Genomic DNA, 19,361 nt, shown 5'->3' with positions numbered 1-19,361 from the left:
AATGGCATGCGTCACCATATTAGCATGATTCTCTCATAGGAGTTTATTTTCTCTTATCTACATATATTTCCGTAGCACTGCACAATAAAGGCAACATTTTTATAGAATGCCTTTTAAATCCTGTAAGAATATTTTTCCTGTAAGTAATATGCAATCCAAACATTTTTGGAAAAACCTGTATAGTTTGGTGGCCGATTTCTATCGTACATGGATAGCCTATACAAAATATTCAAAGCTGGCCTAGATTTTTCGTGTCATCCTCTTATCTTGTTTATTTTTAACTTTGGTTAATGTATTGTTTATTCTTAGCCAACTCTCTCTCTCTCTCTCTCTCTCTCTCTCTCTCTCACTTTTACCAAGCTTATTCTTGGAATCCACATAGTATTCGTATCAGTACACCGTCTGGTTATGAATTAAACTCTGGGTGGTGGTACTTTTCATGCACAAATGCAGCTGCCTCGTACAGTTATCTTGTACAGTCAAAATCTTTACTTTGAACACAGCGTGAGTCAGAACCTGAAATGGTACTGGCTGCCTAGAGCTATAATTCGCTATTTCACACATTAATTTGGTCTGTGATATCCATTATTTGTCCTGTGCTTAAATTTTCTGAAATAAGTCTCACTGAACCATTTGGATTTTATTTTGGCTTTCTTTTGTCTGACTGATAAAACAGCAATAATATCCTGGGACACAAATTACGAGAACTTGCTTCAGCCCGTAATCATTCGTGGATCTTAGCACTATAAATTTTATCTCCAACTACAAGGGTGTAAGAGGATTATTCAAAACCCTGTCAGCATTGCTGATGAAATATAAGCAATAATTCTAACTTCTTGTGGCCAACAACAGCATCCAGAAACTCCATAAGAGTAATGCACAAGAAGCCAGTTGTTTGTTTTTTACATTATAACGAAAGTTATAGTTTCTGAGGCAGTGGGTCTAAGAAATCTCAAAATGAATGAAAAAGAAGGCAGCGTCATTACAAAATACAAGGAGACAACCTCCGTACTCTGGGATGCTGAGGTATCATCATGATAGGCTACCTAAGTATACCTTAGTTTTACCAGACCACTGAGCTGATTAACAGCTAGCTCTCCTAGGGCTGGCCCGAAGGATTACACTTATTTTACGTGGCTAAGAACCAATTGGTTACTTAGCAACGGGACCTACAGTTTATTGTGGAATCCGAACCACATTATAGCGAGAAATGAATTTCTATCACCATAAATATATTCCTCTAACTCTTCATCAGCCGGCCGCGGGAATTGAACTCCGGCCCATCGAGTGACAGTCTGAAGCTCAACCGAGTCGCCAACAAAGGGCTGATAGGCTACCTAGAAAAAGCGTCAAACTAATAATGGGAAATGTGATGCATCAGAATTACAACAGGCGAAAAAATTCAAACCCCAAAATACAATCATTTAACACGTGTTAGTTATACATTTAAGACTGCAAAATCTCCGTTTTTCGGTAGTTACAAATTTTGGTAATAACTCCTAAATTGCCCACAACATTTTTTACCGAAGTGAGACTGAAGATCTCATAAACATTCAAGGGAACGAAATTGTTGCAGTGGTAGCTGAATGTCGTATGCCGACATTCTGGCCATAATACAATGATGGCCGGACTGAATAAAGCAAGCACAGTAATACACTGCAAATTGCTTGGGCAGGGAACTCGCACCCTATGATGCATTGCCCACTTCTTCCTCCCTCAGCCAATTATTAAAATTATTTATTTATCGTGCTGGAATAATCACGCATTAAATTTACTATGAATAAATTATGGAAGTAATATTTCACCTGACACAGAAAACTAGAATAATTTTTTAACAGTTATGAAGTTTCCATTTTACCTAGAGAATAATAATATACAATTGCGTGAATAACATTTACGTCACGTCATAATTACACTTACACATACATACATATATACATACATATACAGTATATACATATGTCTGTATATATATACATATGTAGATGTTAAAAATGTATATATATATATATGTCTGTATATATATATACATATATATAGATGTGTAATATATATATATATATACATATTTACTATTTTACATGTTTAACAAACGTCTAACGTAAATTCTGTTCATATACCTTCTAGCCGCGACGTCTAACGTAAATTCTGTTCATATACCTTCTAGCCGCGAAAATTTTCAGAGATAAAACTGAAACTTTTGGATAATTATCAGAACTTTATTCTGGTTTTCTGTGTCAGGGTGAAATTCAACACTATAGCCTATATAGTTCAGTTGCTTATTATTGGTTAACTATTTCAGTGTTGTGTACGTTCCTAACTGTATTTGCATTTGGTATTTGTGTGTGTGTGTGTATGTGTGTGTATATATATATATATATATATATATATATATATATATATATATATATATATATATATATATATATATATATATATATATATATATATATATATATATATATATATATATATATGCAGGGTGTACCACAAGTTTATGCAAATATTTTGGGAAGTGAAAGAAAAAGTCAATCTGAGCAGAAAATGTTCTATAAATATATACATTTTAAGGCTTCATTTGTCAGTGAGGTGTATTTTTAAAATAACCATTATTATTAAACGGTAAGTAAGATGGCGCATATTGGATGTCGGAGTGAGTAGTCCGTGATATGGGGGGAAGGGTTGATGAAGCGCAATAGGCGACTAGATTGCTAGCCTTTTAATTGTGATTTTTCTCTTGAGGGTTATTGAAAAATGTAACATTACAGTCCCTTCAACTAGTAAATCACCTATCAACTGACTTTCATGTAATTAATTTCAATGAATAGCTTTACGCATCAAGAAAGTAGTATAAATGTTGCTTGGCAACATTTATTTGTGATTGGTGAATTCTAGCACGTTCTCTCCCTGCCACCTCACATGGAACTGTTGAATCAAGAGTTAGAACTAGGCCTACGCCTATGCTGAATGAGTGATAGTGGTGGTAATCATGATGACAAGGGAATGCGGGAAGGGAGGATACTGCACTTTGAACTATGTCAACTTTTTACCTCTTTCACTTACAGTATAAATAGGCTAACTTTGACAGGAAAGAATGAAGATAGTGAATTTTCCATAACATTCCCATTCTTTTTCATCTGACAGAGACGAGAGCGTTTTCATAGGTGAGATTTTTCCTTTGACTGGTGTGTGATGAATACTTCTGAAGGAGAATGAGAGATTTTTGATAATACATTTTAAATCTTCGATCGGTGTGCTGTGAATAGGCCTATCTTTGATGGAGCGGAGATTCCATTAGGCTTGCTTTTCTTTTCCTTACCGATTTCCCTTTTTTTTATAACAGCGGAATTCACAGGCGTGTAATCTAGAAATGTAACCTTTGTAAAACCCATAAATATCATCATATCTACATATTCCACATTACTGGAACGATAAGGCACTGTCTCCAGGTTCTTACTCTCAAAATTAATTTGAGACTTATAACCCAGACATGCTCTCTTATATCGGTGGCAAAGTGAAACTGTTTAGAGTAACAAGTGAACCGATAAACTCCATCCCCCCTCCCCCCTCTATCCGTGACTACTCCAACATTCCGTACGCGCCATCTTACTTGCCCGTTTAATTATAACGGTTATTTTAAAAATTAACCCCCCTAATAAACGAAGCCTTAAAATGCACATGTTCACAAAACATTTTCTGCTCAGAATGACTTTTTGTTTCATTTCACAAAATATTTGCATAAACTTGTGACACCCTGTATATACTAGCTGACCAACCTGGCATTGCCCAGGAATGCTCAGAATGACACTCGATCATTTTACCTTAGAAAGGAAGTAATATGTGGTGTGGTTTTGATTAACAATTAACATGTCACCACTAAACCGAAACAACACCCACTAAATCTAAAACAACCCCCTTAACTGAAACACCCCCTCTAAACCTAAGCACACACCTAATAAACCAAAATACACCCCCACTAAACCTAAACACATCCCATACCCCCATTAAACCTAAACACATCCCATACCCCCACTAAACCTAAACACATCCCATCGCCCCACTAAACCTAAACATACCCCACTAAACCAGAACACACCATCCACTAAACCTAAACACCCCTCCCACCAAACCTAAACACACCCCCACTAAACGTAAACACACACCACCCACTAACACTAAATGCACCCCCGCTATACCGAAACACACCCCCAATTAAACCTAAACACACCCCCACTAAACCTAAACATCCTCTGAATCGAAACACACCCCCTTTAAACCTAAATACATCCCATATTAAACCTAAACACACCCCCACTAAACAAAACACACCCCCTATAAACCTAAACACCTCCACCACTAAACCCAAACACCCCTCCCACCAAACCTAAACACACTCTCCACTAAACATAAACGCCCCTCCTATTAAACCTAAATGCACTCTCCACTGAACCTAAACACACTCCTCACTAAACCTAAACACACACCACCCACAAAACCTAAACACACCCCTCACTAAACATAAATGCACCCCCACTGTACCTAAACTCACCCCCACTAAACCTAAACACACACATCCCCACCATATCTAAACTCACCCCCACTAAACCTAAACACCTCCTAAATCAAAACACACCCCCATTAAACCTAAACACACATCCTACTAAACTGAAATACCCCCACTAAACCTAATCACACTCCCATTAACCTAAACACACCCCCACTAAACCCAAACACACCCCCCTCACACTAAATCTAAACTCACCCTACTAAACCAAAATACAACCCCACTTAACTTAAACACATCCACCACTAAACCCACACACCCCTCCCACCAAATCTAAACACATCCTCCACTAAACATAAACACCCCTAAAACCGAAATGCACCCTCTGCTAAACTAAACACACCCCCCACTAAACCTAAACACACACCACCCACAAAACCTAAACACACCCCCACTAAACCTAAACACACACCACCCACAAAACCTAAACACACCCCTCACTAAACCTAAACGCACCCCAACTGTACCTAACCTCAGCCCCACTCTCACCCCCACTACACCTAGCACAATTCCCCCACTAAACCTAAACACACCCCTCACTAAACCTAAATCCACCCTCTAAACTTAAACACACGCTCCCTGCTAACGCTAAACACACCCCACACCAAATCTAAATACACCCCCACTAAACCTAAATACAGCCCCTACTAAACCTAAACACATCCCCACACTAAACCTTAACGCACCCCTGCAAACTAAAATACATCCTCACTAAACCCAAAAACACATCCCTACTAAACCTATGTCATTGTGTAAACCTTTGATACAGAATTAATAATCACAGGAAAGAAAAGCATTTCCAATGATATTTTTCTGTGGTCTAGAAGTATGATAAACCCCTAGAGTTTATTTACCACACATAAGTTACACAGGGGAGGGGAGGGAAGCGGGGATACGGGTTTGAAACCTATTCTATTATCTAAGTTGTGTCAAATGATGGCCACGTGTCAAATTTTGTCGAGATCAGTCAGGCGGTTCGGATTTCTACAAAAATACATACAAATATTCACTTTGATATATATATATATATATATATATATATATATATATATATATATATATATATATATATATATATATATTTATAGTGTTGGCAAGTCTTGTATTGTTAAATATGAGAAATCTTCTAGAAAAGGAAAGATATTTGGAAAAGCCTGCCGTTTCGCAAACTTCCAAATATCTTTCCTTTTCTAAGATTTCTCATATTTAGTAATACAAGAGCTTGTCAACATAAAGGAGTCCTATCCAATAATTACTTAATTCCAGGTTTTAAGTAAACGTGGTCGAGTACACGAGTTTGACAACTAACGTTACTCGATAAAAGCTTTCATAATTTTATCTCATAACTTTCATGAAATTCTTAATTTTGTAGATTTATCATTAAACTAGGATTCCAGATTCTGTGGTAAGAATGCACAAGGGTTCGCCTTCTTAAACCTGGAGCATCTGGATAAAGGCTGAGCAATCCATTCCGTCCTAGGGGTCCCCTCTCCACAAAACGTTACGTTCCTATCTTTCCTAAAATGTATTAGCGTTACTTTTGTTTACAGCAATTAATCAATCAACTAACAAAGGAAAAACCGAAACATGATTCCTAATCGAGGTAATTAGCTGACTTAGAGGAGAGTATGAAGAGATCATGCAATAATTTTTAATCATGTCGAAGCAAATACGGGCTAAATAATTTGCTGGTTCATCTAACTACAGATAAATGGGATCCTTTTGAAATGCTTATAAACCCCAAGTAACTCGATTACCACATCAATATTAGTTAAGTTCTCTTCTTAACATTCCTGGAAATCTAGAACGTGAAATCATAGAACGTTAATAATCCTCTGCATTTCTGCATATACCTTACACTCTTAACCATTGGAATAAGTTAGACTGTACTCATTCTAGCATTCAACTACATGGAAAATACCATTAAGTCTCACGTTCAATGTAATAATGATCCTATTCACAGCTACGTCTGTAGACTTCAGGACCACTTACCTTTTAACTGATTGTGGAACTGCTAATTCTCTTCAAAATGCACAAAAAGACCCGTGTGTCGATTTAAAAGCTGAAATAAAAAATTTTACCTTAATTTATAATTCGAGAATAATACTACACAAAGTACCAACACTGTGATGCATTTGAGTTTCACATTTCAGTATATGCAGGAAGACTGATGTCGAAACCATAAGGAATTACATATTACACAATGGACTAAGACAGATATAGAAATAGACAAAACATATATATATATATATATATATATATATATATATATATATATATATATATATATATATATATATAATATATATATATATATATATATATATTTATGTATGTGTATATATATATATATATATATATATATATATATATATATATACTGTATATATATACATATATATACTGTACATAAACCATGATAAACAGAATTATCATAGCTATTACTACATGCATAATGAAAAGAATACGTCATGTCACAATATTCACGGTGAAGCCTTCTACTTGTCGCGTGAATTCAAATACTCGTCACTTGATGAATAAGACATTACCTGAAAGACACACTAGAAAAACCGATTAGTATGCAAATATTGGAATGGTCTTTGTTGGCATTTACCTCGCAGTGAAGCCAACTGCTCAACACGGAAGAGCTCAGCATCTGCAAGAACAAACAATGAAAACTATTAATATGAGTAAACATTTGTTTGTCAGTCAGCCTCATAAGGGAAATCATTTGCGTCCAGGCAGCTGTCCTAGAGACTTAATTCTCCAACATAAACATGCCACAGATCCTAAACTATTTAACCAGAGTTGTCTTCCTGAGAGCCCGACTAGGGAACCCAATGAGGCATATCAAAGATGAACTGACCAATACTTGAACACCCTTAACAGGTAAACACCAAGAACTACTGGTCTCAGAGTACCCTTGTAGAGAGCTTGCAAGGAATTGCTCAGTTCATGTTCAAGATACCTAAATAGACTTCCAAGTGGGACCCACCAGACTTACAACTCGAATTATGATTTTAAATCTGTAGTATGTTTAGGTCGTAGAATATGGTTTCAAGGAGGAGTACTTGGTTCAAAATAATCTCCTAGAAGACTGACAAACAATTTACCAAAACCAATGTACACAGTTTTGGAAATCGATCTCCCGGCGATTTTTACGAGCATTTCTTCTATTCGGTCCAGAAACACGCTCCCGAAAAACGTCTTCGGAGACTAAATAATAGAAAATAAATTTTACAAATCTTCAAAAACGATAATTTCGGATCTTCTTGGAAAGTCAAGTGGCTTTATGCTTCTTGGTTGGTCAGCGGCTTGATGTGTTGGTAGGTTAGATGGCTTGAAGTCTTTTGGTAGGTTTGGCTTGATGTCTCTTAGTAGGTCTAATGGCTTGAAGTCTCTTGGTAGGTCAGGTGGCTTGATGTCTCTTGGTAGATCAGATGGCTTGAAGTCTCTTGGTAGATCAAATGGCTTGATGTCTCTTGGTAGGTCAGATGGACTGAAATCTCTCGGTAGGTCAAATGGCTTGATGTCTCTTGGTAGGCCAGAGGGCTTGAAGTCTCTTGGTAGGTCAGATGGCTTGATGTCTCTTGGTAGGTCAGATGGTTTGATGTCTCTTGATAAGTCAGTTGGCTTTAAGTCTCTTGGTAGGTCAGATGGATTGATGTCTCTTGGTAGGTCAGATGGCTTGATGTCTCTTGGTAGGTCAGATGGCTTGAAGTCTCTTGGTTGGTTAGAATGGCTTGATGTCTCTATGTAAGGTCAAGTGACGTACCTGAATGTTAATGCTGAAATAAAGGAAGATTAGAATATCTGGAAACAAAATCACATACCTTGTGTGCCCTCATCGATGCCGAAGAATCTAAGGCTGTCCAGAATTATCAGACTGATTTTTAGTAGATCTGGTCATATTGTATAAGACTTGACTTGACTACTATAAATAAATAAATCAAAATATTACTTTACATTAAACTGTCTGTAATGTAGTGAGAAGGGTACTCTGAATTCACGTTATTTGTTTTCATTTTAAAAAACAAAAAATTAATTAAGGGTAGATACGAGTCCAGGTAGTACTTTATTACTAGTTTTATCGAAATTGATGAGCAAAACGACTTTTAATATTTTAACAGTAACTTTACCTATAAATGTAATGGATTAGAAATGCTTACTCAAAGCATCAATATACTTGCAAAAGAACTTGACTTTGTCTGTTCAAGGTTTTCATAAACGAATGTCTTGAATTTTTAAGGAGCATCAGTCTTGATCAGTCTGGATAACCTTCACTTTGTACCACTTGCTATTAAGGAGTAAGAAGGTTTACATTTTCTGAGTCACCAAGATGCTAGATATACATATACTTGAATTCTACGATACATTCAAAACACAATTCACAATATAAAAGTCGTTATGCATTTTCATAAACAATGTAACAATAAAACACAAATACTGAATGCTTGGCAACACCATTACCCTCACCTTTTGTGAGGCTTCATGGCATGGTATTAACCCAGGCAACACCACCAATTTCAAACCAATGGTACTTTAGTACCATGTTACTTCATCAACCTTGACAACACCACCAATATAAGACCAATGGTACTTTAGTACCATGTTTCTTCGTCAACCTAGACAACACCAATGTCAGACCAATGGTACTTTAGTACCATGTTACTTCGTCAACCTAGACAATACCACCAATGTCAGACCAATGATACTTTAGTACCATGTTACTTCATCAACCTAGACAACACTACCATTGTCAGACCAATAGTACTTTAGTACCATGTTACATGTTCATGTGTTATAACCAGTTTCATACCAATTTTATATCGCTGTTCAAACACTACAATTTTTTCTACTACCTACTTCTAAGACGTCTAGCTTCACGTGTGACTCAGATTATTATTCCTAAATTTGTACTTGAAACTTAACTGCAAAAATTTGCTTATTTCTCACATCAAACTTTTAATCTTAAGTAAACAATGACCGGCATCACAGCTCCAATAGCAGAGTGGTACAAAATGACTTGCCTTTTGGAGACACGATCTGCGGAAAAATAAAATATTAGCTATAGAGAGGATATACTTCATCATGATCATGTTACATGTATGATCAATTAGAATTGTCTTGCAATTTTTGTTATTTTCTTCATAGGGATTACACTAGTAATATAACTGTAGTGGGTATTTCACGCAAAGATAAACATATTAAAGGATACTCATTTAAAATACAAAGTTTTACAAAATAAAAGTCAACTTCCTAAAATTAATTACTTACAAGGCAAGCAAGAGCACGTCATGAAACATACATAAACATTCCTTTCATGGTTCTCATACACTAATGTAATTTCAAAAATCTATGCAGCTTTCATACCGCACTGAATATGAAAATTAGCAAACCTTTCCTCTTATTGACTCTAGTATTTTAACTTTTAAAATTATACCTAGTTCCGAGAGAAGACATTCAAAAGGTTTGCAGTGAGAGGTGTGCATTTACTGTACTAAAGGTAACTCTCATACCATTTTACAAACATAACAGTCATAAACAATAAGAGTTATCAACATTCACCATTGAGAAGGTTTATTAAAAAAATTTTCTATAACAGAGAAAATAGTAAATGCAGTACACAAAACGTAGACTTCTCAACTGCAATTGGAAGCCCAGCACGTTACAGAGGCTCGAGGTTTCACAGTGATGTGGTCACTCTAAGGCATAAAACAAACATATGTATAGCACAGAAGCAAACAGTCCAGAAACACTCAAATCAATTGGGAAAAGAGGAAACAGGTGATGTTAAAAGCCTAAAGGGCCCCAATAATATCTCCAATAACTGGTACAGATATTTTAATCAGTACCGAAGTTCCTTCTACCTGTTTATCATATTAACATCAGTTGCAATATTACCTATACCTTCCTTGCCAGGCAATCAAGTTTAACATGTTCCTGTACTTTTTTTCAACGCGAAGTTAAGCCGAGGATTTCTCCATCATTCTAATAAATATCCTTATAAATGATTCAAGGTACCTCATGTTAATTACATAGCTTCTGTTCCCTAACATGCTATCTGCTGCTTACCATATGGAAAATGGAATGATTAATTAAAAGGTAAAATGTTCATTTCCACAGCTACACACGCTGAGTTAGGTCCTTCAATTTAACATATTTCCGAGGTTTGTGCACTGTATCTCTGAAAAATGCTAAGAACTACAAACAAAGGCTGAGTATCTTAAAAAGGAAGAAACTCATGACATCAATATGCACTGAAGTACTTGAAACCTTAGCAAAATTCACCCAAAGACACGATTTCATTCCCATTCATCACAAAATCTAACTGAAATCGATCTAGTTATTAGATTGTAAGCGAATCAGCTGGTTAGCCTTATTACTAAAAAAAAATGCAATAAGCTAAACACAATAGCAATTTCATTTTAGCAGTTCAACGGCAATAAATTTATCCATAAAATAAGAATGCATTCAATACTTGTTAACAGTAGCCCGTAATTAAGTAATCAAAGAATGCTGAGACAATCCGAAATTTAGCCAGTAATCATATGGGCATCATCCATCTCCAATGAGGCAGTTGAAATTATCCACAGCTGGTGTCAGAAAAATCCACTTAAATAACAACTGCAGCGTGGCATATGCACTCACCTTATCTCCATCATCAAAGAAGCTCAATAAGTGCGCTGTTGTTCAGTGCGAGCTGTGGAAAATGGAGCACTAAATCAAAATAATTGATGGCGGCTTGAAATCACAAACACTTGCACTAGGTAAAAATAAGTTCTGTATAACTGCACACACAGCCGCTCATGAACAAATGTCCCCTGAATCTGAAATACAAGTGAAAATGATCAAGATGAAATCCATATTTTTAGAGACAATAGTTTCTTTATATCAAAAGAGCAGATGCAGGAAGATAGATAACTCAAAATGGAACTGGTTAAATTATTCACAATGAATGTACATAATTGGAGCTTTAAATTGTTTAATAAAACACTATTTCACTGGCTACTAAGAACATGAATTTAAACATTACAAAATAGGTGATTCACCAACCATTTAAAATAATCATTACGTTAAATCGCAGCAGATACCCATTAAGAATAAGTGACAAATGAGGCATATTTCATCAATGCCCATAACTTGCAGTTTCACATTTAATATGTGCAATGATATCAAATAGCAGGAGATACATTACGCCGTTGTTCTGATGAGGAGCCATATAAAGGAAAAAAAAAACGAGCTGTGCCATTAACCAGCAAGATTGCTTACTACAAAATGTCCATGTGGGGAAAATAATTAAGTTAACTAAGAATACAAAAGAACCTAATAAAATAAGCAAATAAAACAGCAAGGAAAGTCAAATTCTATGTCTATGGAAGGGTGTTATATATTGGCTATAATACAAGCCAAAGTGAGAATGTTGGTTGCAAGGCCAAAGCCCGTCAAATGGCATCTGTGACTACCAGACTAAGAAAAAAAAATAGCAGAATAAAGACTTGCACCAACTAAGCTAAGGATATTAAAACGAGAAGTTGCCGAGTTCCCAAATGGAAAAGTTATTTAAAGTTCATCGTGAGGAAACAGCCGTGCTAAACAAAGACTATTTTAGCTACCGGTATCTGTAACTCATCCCAAGCAACACCTTGGGTCACAGAGGACTTAAAGCAAATAATTCTTACTTTGTAAAGCACGCCATATAATATCGATAAGCAATTAAAAGTTGGAACACCTCTGTTGATAACTCATCAAAGCAAACAATATTCAGAACGTTTTTACCAGGACAGATTTATTATGCAAGGCGATACTGAAATAAAAATTTGGTGCTCATAGTTTAAAATATGACCTGATAACGTCTTTTACTTCAAAGCACTGTAATATACAGGAACATTCCAATAAATTTTCTAGCCACAATAAAGAATGCTGGATCAGGAATTGACACAATCTGGGCTTCGGATTTAAAGATGTCAGAAACTTACAAAGGGCGAGCTTCGGAATTTAAAGAGGTTAGTTTTTAAAAATCCATCAGCTTCGGGATTAAAAAAGTCCAACCATATGTAAGAGTAAAGCCTCTAAAAGTCAATCACCTGTTAATGTGAACTAGAAAAAAAAATGAGATTAAATAAAGCTAAATGGAAACTAGTCTATAAAATCTGACGAGAGAGATCTCGTGGTGAGGTAATTGCAAGAAGCCTGTTACCATCAAAGTCAACAATGAGTACTGAAGGATACATTTGTACAGTAAAGTGCGAAAGAAACATGGAAGGGGAGAATAATATTGTATACCAGTTGAGAAAAACCAACCAGCATTCCAATGCCTTAACCTTCCGAAAAATAAACAATTTTGTTCCAATAAAGTTTTCTAAGTATCTTTTCCACGTTAATCACACTCCGAAATAATCCAGACCCCTTTCCTTCTTCCAATTCGTCAATACCAGCAATGTATCGCATCCCTCCGACTTACTTGATAATTCAGGTGTTCTTTCGAAGTTCTGACACCCAACGCAGGTAAGAGTGACAGTGAGAGGATGATTGCGAAAGTAACATTGACACACCAAGAACGGAGATGCAAATACTGAAAATAAATGACTGGTGGGGACGAAGTCAGCTGATTGTGACAATGAGCAAGAGATGTATTCCCATGACACTTGTAATATTGAATTACACAGTTAACTCATTAAAAATAAATTTTGTGTTAAACTTACTCTCTCTCTCTCTCTCTCTCTCTCTCTCTCTCTCTCTCTCTCTCTCTCTCTCTCTTTACATATAAGAGTATATATATATATACATATATATATACTATACATATGTATGTATACATGTATAAATATATATATACAGTATATATATATATATATATATATATATATATATATATATATATATATATATATATATATATATATATATATATATATATATGAGCAGGTATTTCTGATGAAAACAAAATACTAAATTAATCTTATACAGCTTTCTCTCTCTCCCTTGACTTCTGTGAAATACATATCAGAAAAAGTTCAAGATTTGATGTGTATAAAATACAATAAATCAATTCCACACGGTCTGGGCATCAACGGACCACACGCAGGCTCCATAACATTATTTCCCAACTATTAAGACTATTGGTCTCCGGAAAATTAGCGGCAAGCCGCAAAAAAAAAAAAAAAAAAAAAAAAAAAATCTTTATCAACAATAAGGAACTTGATATAACTGCAGGCACTGTCATTCAAGCTAAAGAAAGTCAGCCGAAAAAGCAAGCTAACTGAAGAAAATCCAAGGAAAAAAAAAAAAACATAACACTGTAACAGCAGCTAAATGTCACAGATGCAACAAACAAGAATCAGTTCAAATTTCAGGAAGAAAATAGAAGCTAGATTAAAAATCATTGACACAAAATCACCGCTATCTGTATGCCAGATATTCTGAAAGAAATAGATTAAAATGATTTGCCTTGTAAAATTAATTAACAAATGACATCTGATGTGACTACGCTCCCTCCTAATCCACAATATTTAAGAGAAAACTGTAAAAGACAAGAGTGAAAAACGTCAAAGACACAAAAATCTATTAACAGATTAGAAAGGAAGATAAATGTGAAAAAAACGGAGAAAAACGAAGAATGCCACGCTTCCTTGCCTTCCCAGAAGTCAGGAGACGAGGTAACTGGAAAATTAGGTTAGGAACAAGAGGTCATGAGGTGGTGGTGGGGGTTGGGTTGGAGGAAGGTCATTCCCTTAATGCAAACGCATCTCTGTTCAATGTGAATATTGATGAAACACAGCAAAAAAATTTAAATGGTGGGTGCTGGTTAAAACTAATCTAAATACTCTGTAATGATCACTGTAAATATAGTGTCATAGAATTTTTATCTATTTACAACGTCCTACCGGCGTACCCGAGTTAGTCACACCCGAATTTCTGTCGCAACAATAAAAAAACGACGCATCTGAACTTTCATCTTTGAAATATTGCCGTCTAAACAGAAATATTCACAAATTCCCAGTCAGGTATTAGAATACAGTTCTACTTAAAATAAGAAGGCGAGTTAAGGTGAGCAGCTGGTCCAAATGGCTCAATGTTTAACGACCCCGTCTCACCATCAAGAAAGCCGATACTGTTTCCTAAAAAATTCCCTGGGCTATTGTTAATGTTGACCTAAGTAATGAATTGGGTAAAGTGAGGCTAGTTGACAGTGGTGGGTTGCAGTCAAGATAGAGAAGGGCAAAGAACTAGTAACGTCCGACACAGGGCCTTACTGAGAACCATAAGACTAAATCCCTCTGGGACCAACAACTCTCTCAACTGGCTGCAATTATTAAAGACGGTTAGTCTGTCTATCTCTCACTCGCTTATATACTTCAGGTCCTTCTATCGGTAGTACAGTACAAGACACGTGTCACTGACAGCATGAGAACCAAAGTGACTAACATTTAAAAACTTTGAATGCTAACTGTGATTTTGTGCGCATTAGGAGGCACAAGTTTCAACGCTACACAGGAAAGTGAAATCTCGGAAATTTTGTGGACAGATCCATGATATTAATTGACTAAATTTAAACATGTCACCTTTTCGCTTCCAAAATTCATGGCCCTTTTATCATTCAAAACTTCAGAGGACTGACCTACTCAGAACTTCCTATCGCCTCAATATCGCATTCGGGGAACAGTTACCCATCGACCTTAAAAGTAATACTACTTAAGCAGGCCTGGAAATCAGGAAATCACAAGCTGCAGTTAAAATCTTGTTGACAGATGAAATCTCTACTCCGGCAGTTAAATTTATTCAGAGGCACTGTAAACAATCAAATGGGCACATTATTTTCGTCTAAATAGTATCTTATGAGAACAACAGATCTCAAGACCTGAAATTCTAGTTAAAAAATAAAAACTATTTGGTTCTGGAACCGAGATGTCATCGCCAAGCCTGATTTCCTAATTATTTTTTAACCTACACAGAAAATGAGAGTACACAATTTTCAGAACGTTAAACAGCAAAACGATAAAATATCAAGCACCTTCCGTAATAGGTATATCATTACACATAATTATATATACATTTGTGTATTCGCATATACATATACATACTGTATATACACAAACACACAAACTCACAGTGTTAGTAGAAGTGATATCATAAACTGTGTTCGCTTTCTCAGTATTAACTATCCGAAGAGTTGACACATGTTTTTTGCATTCAAACAAGACTGGCTAGCTCAAGTACTGCACCCTCATATACTTAACACTTAATACTTAATACTTATTCCTACCTTCTTCATAAATCCACACTAAGAATGCAAATAACATCGAGGTGCAAACACAAATGTTAAGTAGTAATGAAAGCACACACCACTGCAAATGTCATTATTACCAATAATACCACTACCGTCATTACTGATATACTATTACCGCTAATAACAAGATGATGAAATTATGTAATTATAAAGATGCACGTCTAGGACAATCTAACGCGAAAACAACGGAAAACAGTTTGCATAGAGACTAAGTTTTCAAAGCAAATCAAATGTTTTTATTTTCTTGAAGTGAAAGCGCTTTCACTCGGTGCTCAAATTCCATATCTGACAACCAATAGAGAAATACATATTTATATCATGTTAAGCATTTAATTAACCGTTCGTTTAAGTAGGTTTGGTCCTTAAATCCGAATAAATGTAAATGCACGTCAAATAACCAGATTTGGGCAGTTAAATCAATCTCGGCCAATCAAAAAAGAGTTTGGGTTTTATGGAGGAGTATGTTTTATATAATATATATACGTATATATACACATATATATATATACACAAACATTTATATAAACATATATATAATATAAATATACAAATATATACTTTATATATATACATATATAAATATATATTCTATATGTATATATATATATATATATATATATATATATATATAATATATATATATATATATATATATATTTGAATATCATATACACAAATATATACATATGTATAAATATATACGTATATACATAAATTTATACATATATACATATATATTGATAAATGTATTTAAATATAATATATACAGTATACATATATTTTCAATCATACAGATACGCCGTCACTGTCTTTTGATGAGAGGACTTATCTCAACACATAAACGTTTCAGAATCCAACGAGAATATCCAGGAAGCAGCGTTATAGCATAAAACTAAGTAAACTACAGAATAAAAGTAAGAATACTGCTCACGGGATATACATATTTTAAAACTCTTGCGTATTGTTGTTGGTTATACAAAATTAACTGATCAGAAAGTTTACTTCTCCCCCAGAACAAAACTGCCGCCACCAACCACAAAGCCCTACACCCCCCTTTTCTCTCTCTCTCTCTCTCTCTCTCTCTCTCTCTCTCTCTCTCTCTCTCTCTCTCTCTCTCTCTCTCTCTCTTTCTCTCTCCAAGTAAAAGAAGTTCTTGGTCACTCCAGCAAACTAGAACAAACATTTTTTTATTCAAATAATTACTTAAACTTTATACATGCAAATTCTACTACCCTGTTGTTAAATTATAACACAGCACATCATTTACCAGGAACGTTTGTCAAACCATTTACTAATTTCCTTGTCAAACGAATTTGTAGTTCAACTTCATGCAAACAAACGGTTATAATGTACTACCTAATGAAATAAAAACAGGAGATCCTGAGGTGATCTGTAGGACATCTACCTCGTAGGGGGATATCTTCTATAAAGTCTAATGAGCGTGATAGGGTTAGTATGAAAGTTATTGGCTGCGTCCTACGTATCTCTGCACCTCCCTACCCACATCACTTTTATATTCAATATCTGGTCCCTCTCTACGATTTCCTTTTAGCTGTCTATTATCTAAATAAGTAAAGTATAACTCAGTCTTTGTGTCAGTGGATCATTTCTGTATTTTTCTTGGTTACACATATACATGTAATTTTGTATAGCGGCAATAGTAGCCTATATGAAGCCTTATCATTTTTGTTCTTGCTCTCTTTCACCCTTTTGCTAATTTTTCTTTGATCACTGGACTTAAATTAATTATAAACCTTTTATTGAAAAGTTATAATTTTGTATACATTACGGTCCGACTCTGTTAATAAGTTATATATTTACCTTTATATTATTGTAAAATTATTGTATTGGAGAAGGAAAATGTTAATGAGTAGTTCGAAGAGTAATTGTATTGTTGAAGGACCTTTGTTTACATCTGTTCCTCCCATTCTGAAAGGTGAGGTCAGGCGGTGTAAACAGATCCCGCGGAGAAAAGCTTTGGACGCGACAACGAGAGGGGAACGGCTACTCGATTTGGTGGACCTGTTGGACGGTCTATCTTTGGGTATTGGGTATTGGAAGGGCATTTGAAGATGCCACTCTCTGTTGACGAATTTGCATGGCACGTACGACTTCAGAGAAGTTTTGGAAGAAGTTTCACAGTCTTGAGATTGCTGGCCAGCACACTGAGTAGTTTGGTAACGCCCACTGGATATGTATTGTTTATCGCCCCCACGTCGAGCCTCAGCGAACATGCAGGAGAATTTCTGAACTCTTCTAATATTATCGATAACGAGCTTTGTCAACTCCAACCGGTAATCTGCTTCGTGTTCTTCAATTGTTAGTCGACGTAGGATTCTTCAGTGGTTGGATGTCTTGTTAATGTCCGGTTTACATTCGGCTGTGGATATCCAGCCATCGCAATTGCAAGCCCCCCGGTCGACCCTTCGCACCTTCATACCCCTCCTCCATCTTTGACCTTCGACCTCAATATCGTCGTTATACATTCTATGGATACATTTTCTAAACGTCAGCGTTCTCAAAGATAAGTTGTTGTAAATATAATTATTTTATTTTAAAGTTTTCTCTTTCTTTACGCCTACCAATTATACAGAATGAATCCCTATATATATATAATATATATATATATATATATATATATATATATATATATATATATATATATATATATATATATATATATATATATATATTTATTTTTAATATTAAAGGGTGTATGAGCCTGGAGTTACTCTCATATATAACCCTCCCGTAACACTGCCCACCCGCTTCAACCATGTTCAAATTAAGTCTTATTTAGGCCCAACCCCTCGGGCATGCCAATGGGGCTCAATACTGTAGTAAAATAATTATAATAATTACATTAAAGATATTAATCTGGTAACGAAATCTGCCTGTCAGATGTAAACTTCCAATTAAAGTGATTCTATTCACACCCCATTTTTGTCGCGTCACTAGGAACGGTAAATAAGAAATACGTTGGCGAAGGGACTTGTATGTTTTTAACCACGCTACTTGTTACAAATATACTATAATAATTAAATATTACCTACGCTAACATATGTTCGTACTTGAAACAAAATTAGATTTTGCCTGGAAAGTATGCACTCCATTATGCGACTAAAACTCCATTATACAACTCCTACTACTATTAATAGTAATATATCTGCTCGTGAAATTCTCTTACGAGAATACCACCAAACCTTAAATACATATAGCGGACAACCAACATTCTATAAATATTAATGTAAAGTTTAATAAAATATAACTGTCTTTAAACCGTAATAACCATAACTGCTGTTGATAACCAAACATGATTTTTATGTCACAGTCACGGTACACGGCTAGACCCGCTACGAGTGCTACCAACCTGCTGTATACTAACACTTTAGTAGAGCAATAGGCCAATACCTATGAAGGAAGTATTGTCGTGAGTTTAGTCTCCTCATACTTTAATATTTTAGTACCGATTGTATTCACGTTTGCGTTACATAGCGTTAAGGTACA

At 35.4% G+C, this 19,361-nt stretch overlaps 1 protein-coding gene and 1 long non-coding RNA gene across 2 annotated transcripts in view; both read right to left on the bottom strand.

Annotated features, from left to right (window-relative positions):
• Window positions 1–6,637, bottom strand: part of LOC136834405 (uncharacterized) — a 533,585-nt gene extending 526,948 nt beyond the window's left edge. Inside the window, exon 1 of the long non-coding RNA XR_010851786.1 lies at window positions 6,557–6,637. This is a non-coding gene — a long non-coding RNA (uncharacterized lncRNA). The remainder of the gene's footprint in view (window positions 1–6,556) is intronic.
• A 1,164-nt stretch (window positions 6,638–7,801) lies between these two features.
• Window positions 7,802–9,057, bottom strand: LOC136834109 (uncharacterized). Its single transcript, XM_067096366.1, has 3 exons — window positions 9,041–9,057; window positions 8,398–8,432; window positions 7,802–8,316 (listed from the first exon to the last, which is right to left on the bottom strand). The coding sequence occupies exons 1-3, from the start codon at window positions 9,055–9,057 to the stop codon at window positions 7,802–7,804; spliced, it is 567 nt and encodes a 188-aa protein (XP_066952467.1).
• Window positions 9,058–19,361: the final 10,304 nt, after the last annotated feature.

This window comes from Macrobrachium rosenbergii, chromosome 53, assembly GCF_040412425.1.
Source record: "Macrobrachium rosenbergii isolate ZJJX-2024 chromosome 53, ASM4041242v1, whole genome shotgun sequence".
NCBI lineage: Eukaryota > Metazoa > Arthropoda > Malacostraca > Decapoda > Palaemonidae > Macrobrachium > Macrobrachium rosenbergii.
The sequence above is the reverse complement of the archived record's forward strand: the minus strand, read 5'-3'. Positions and strand labels throughout refer to the sequence as shown.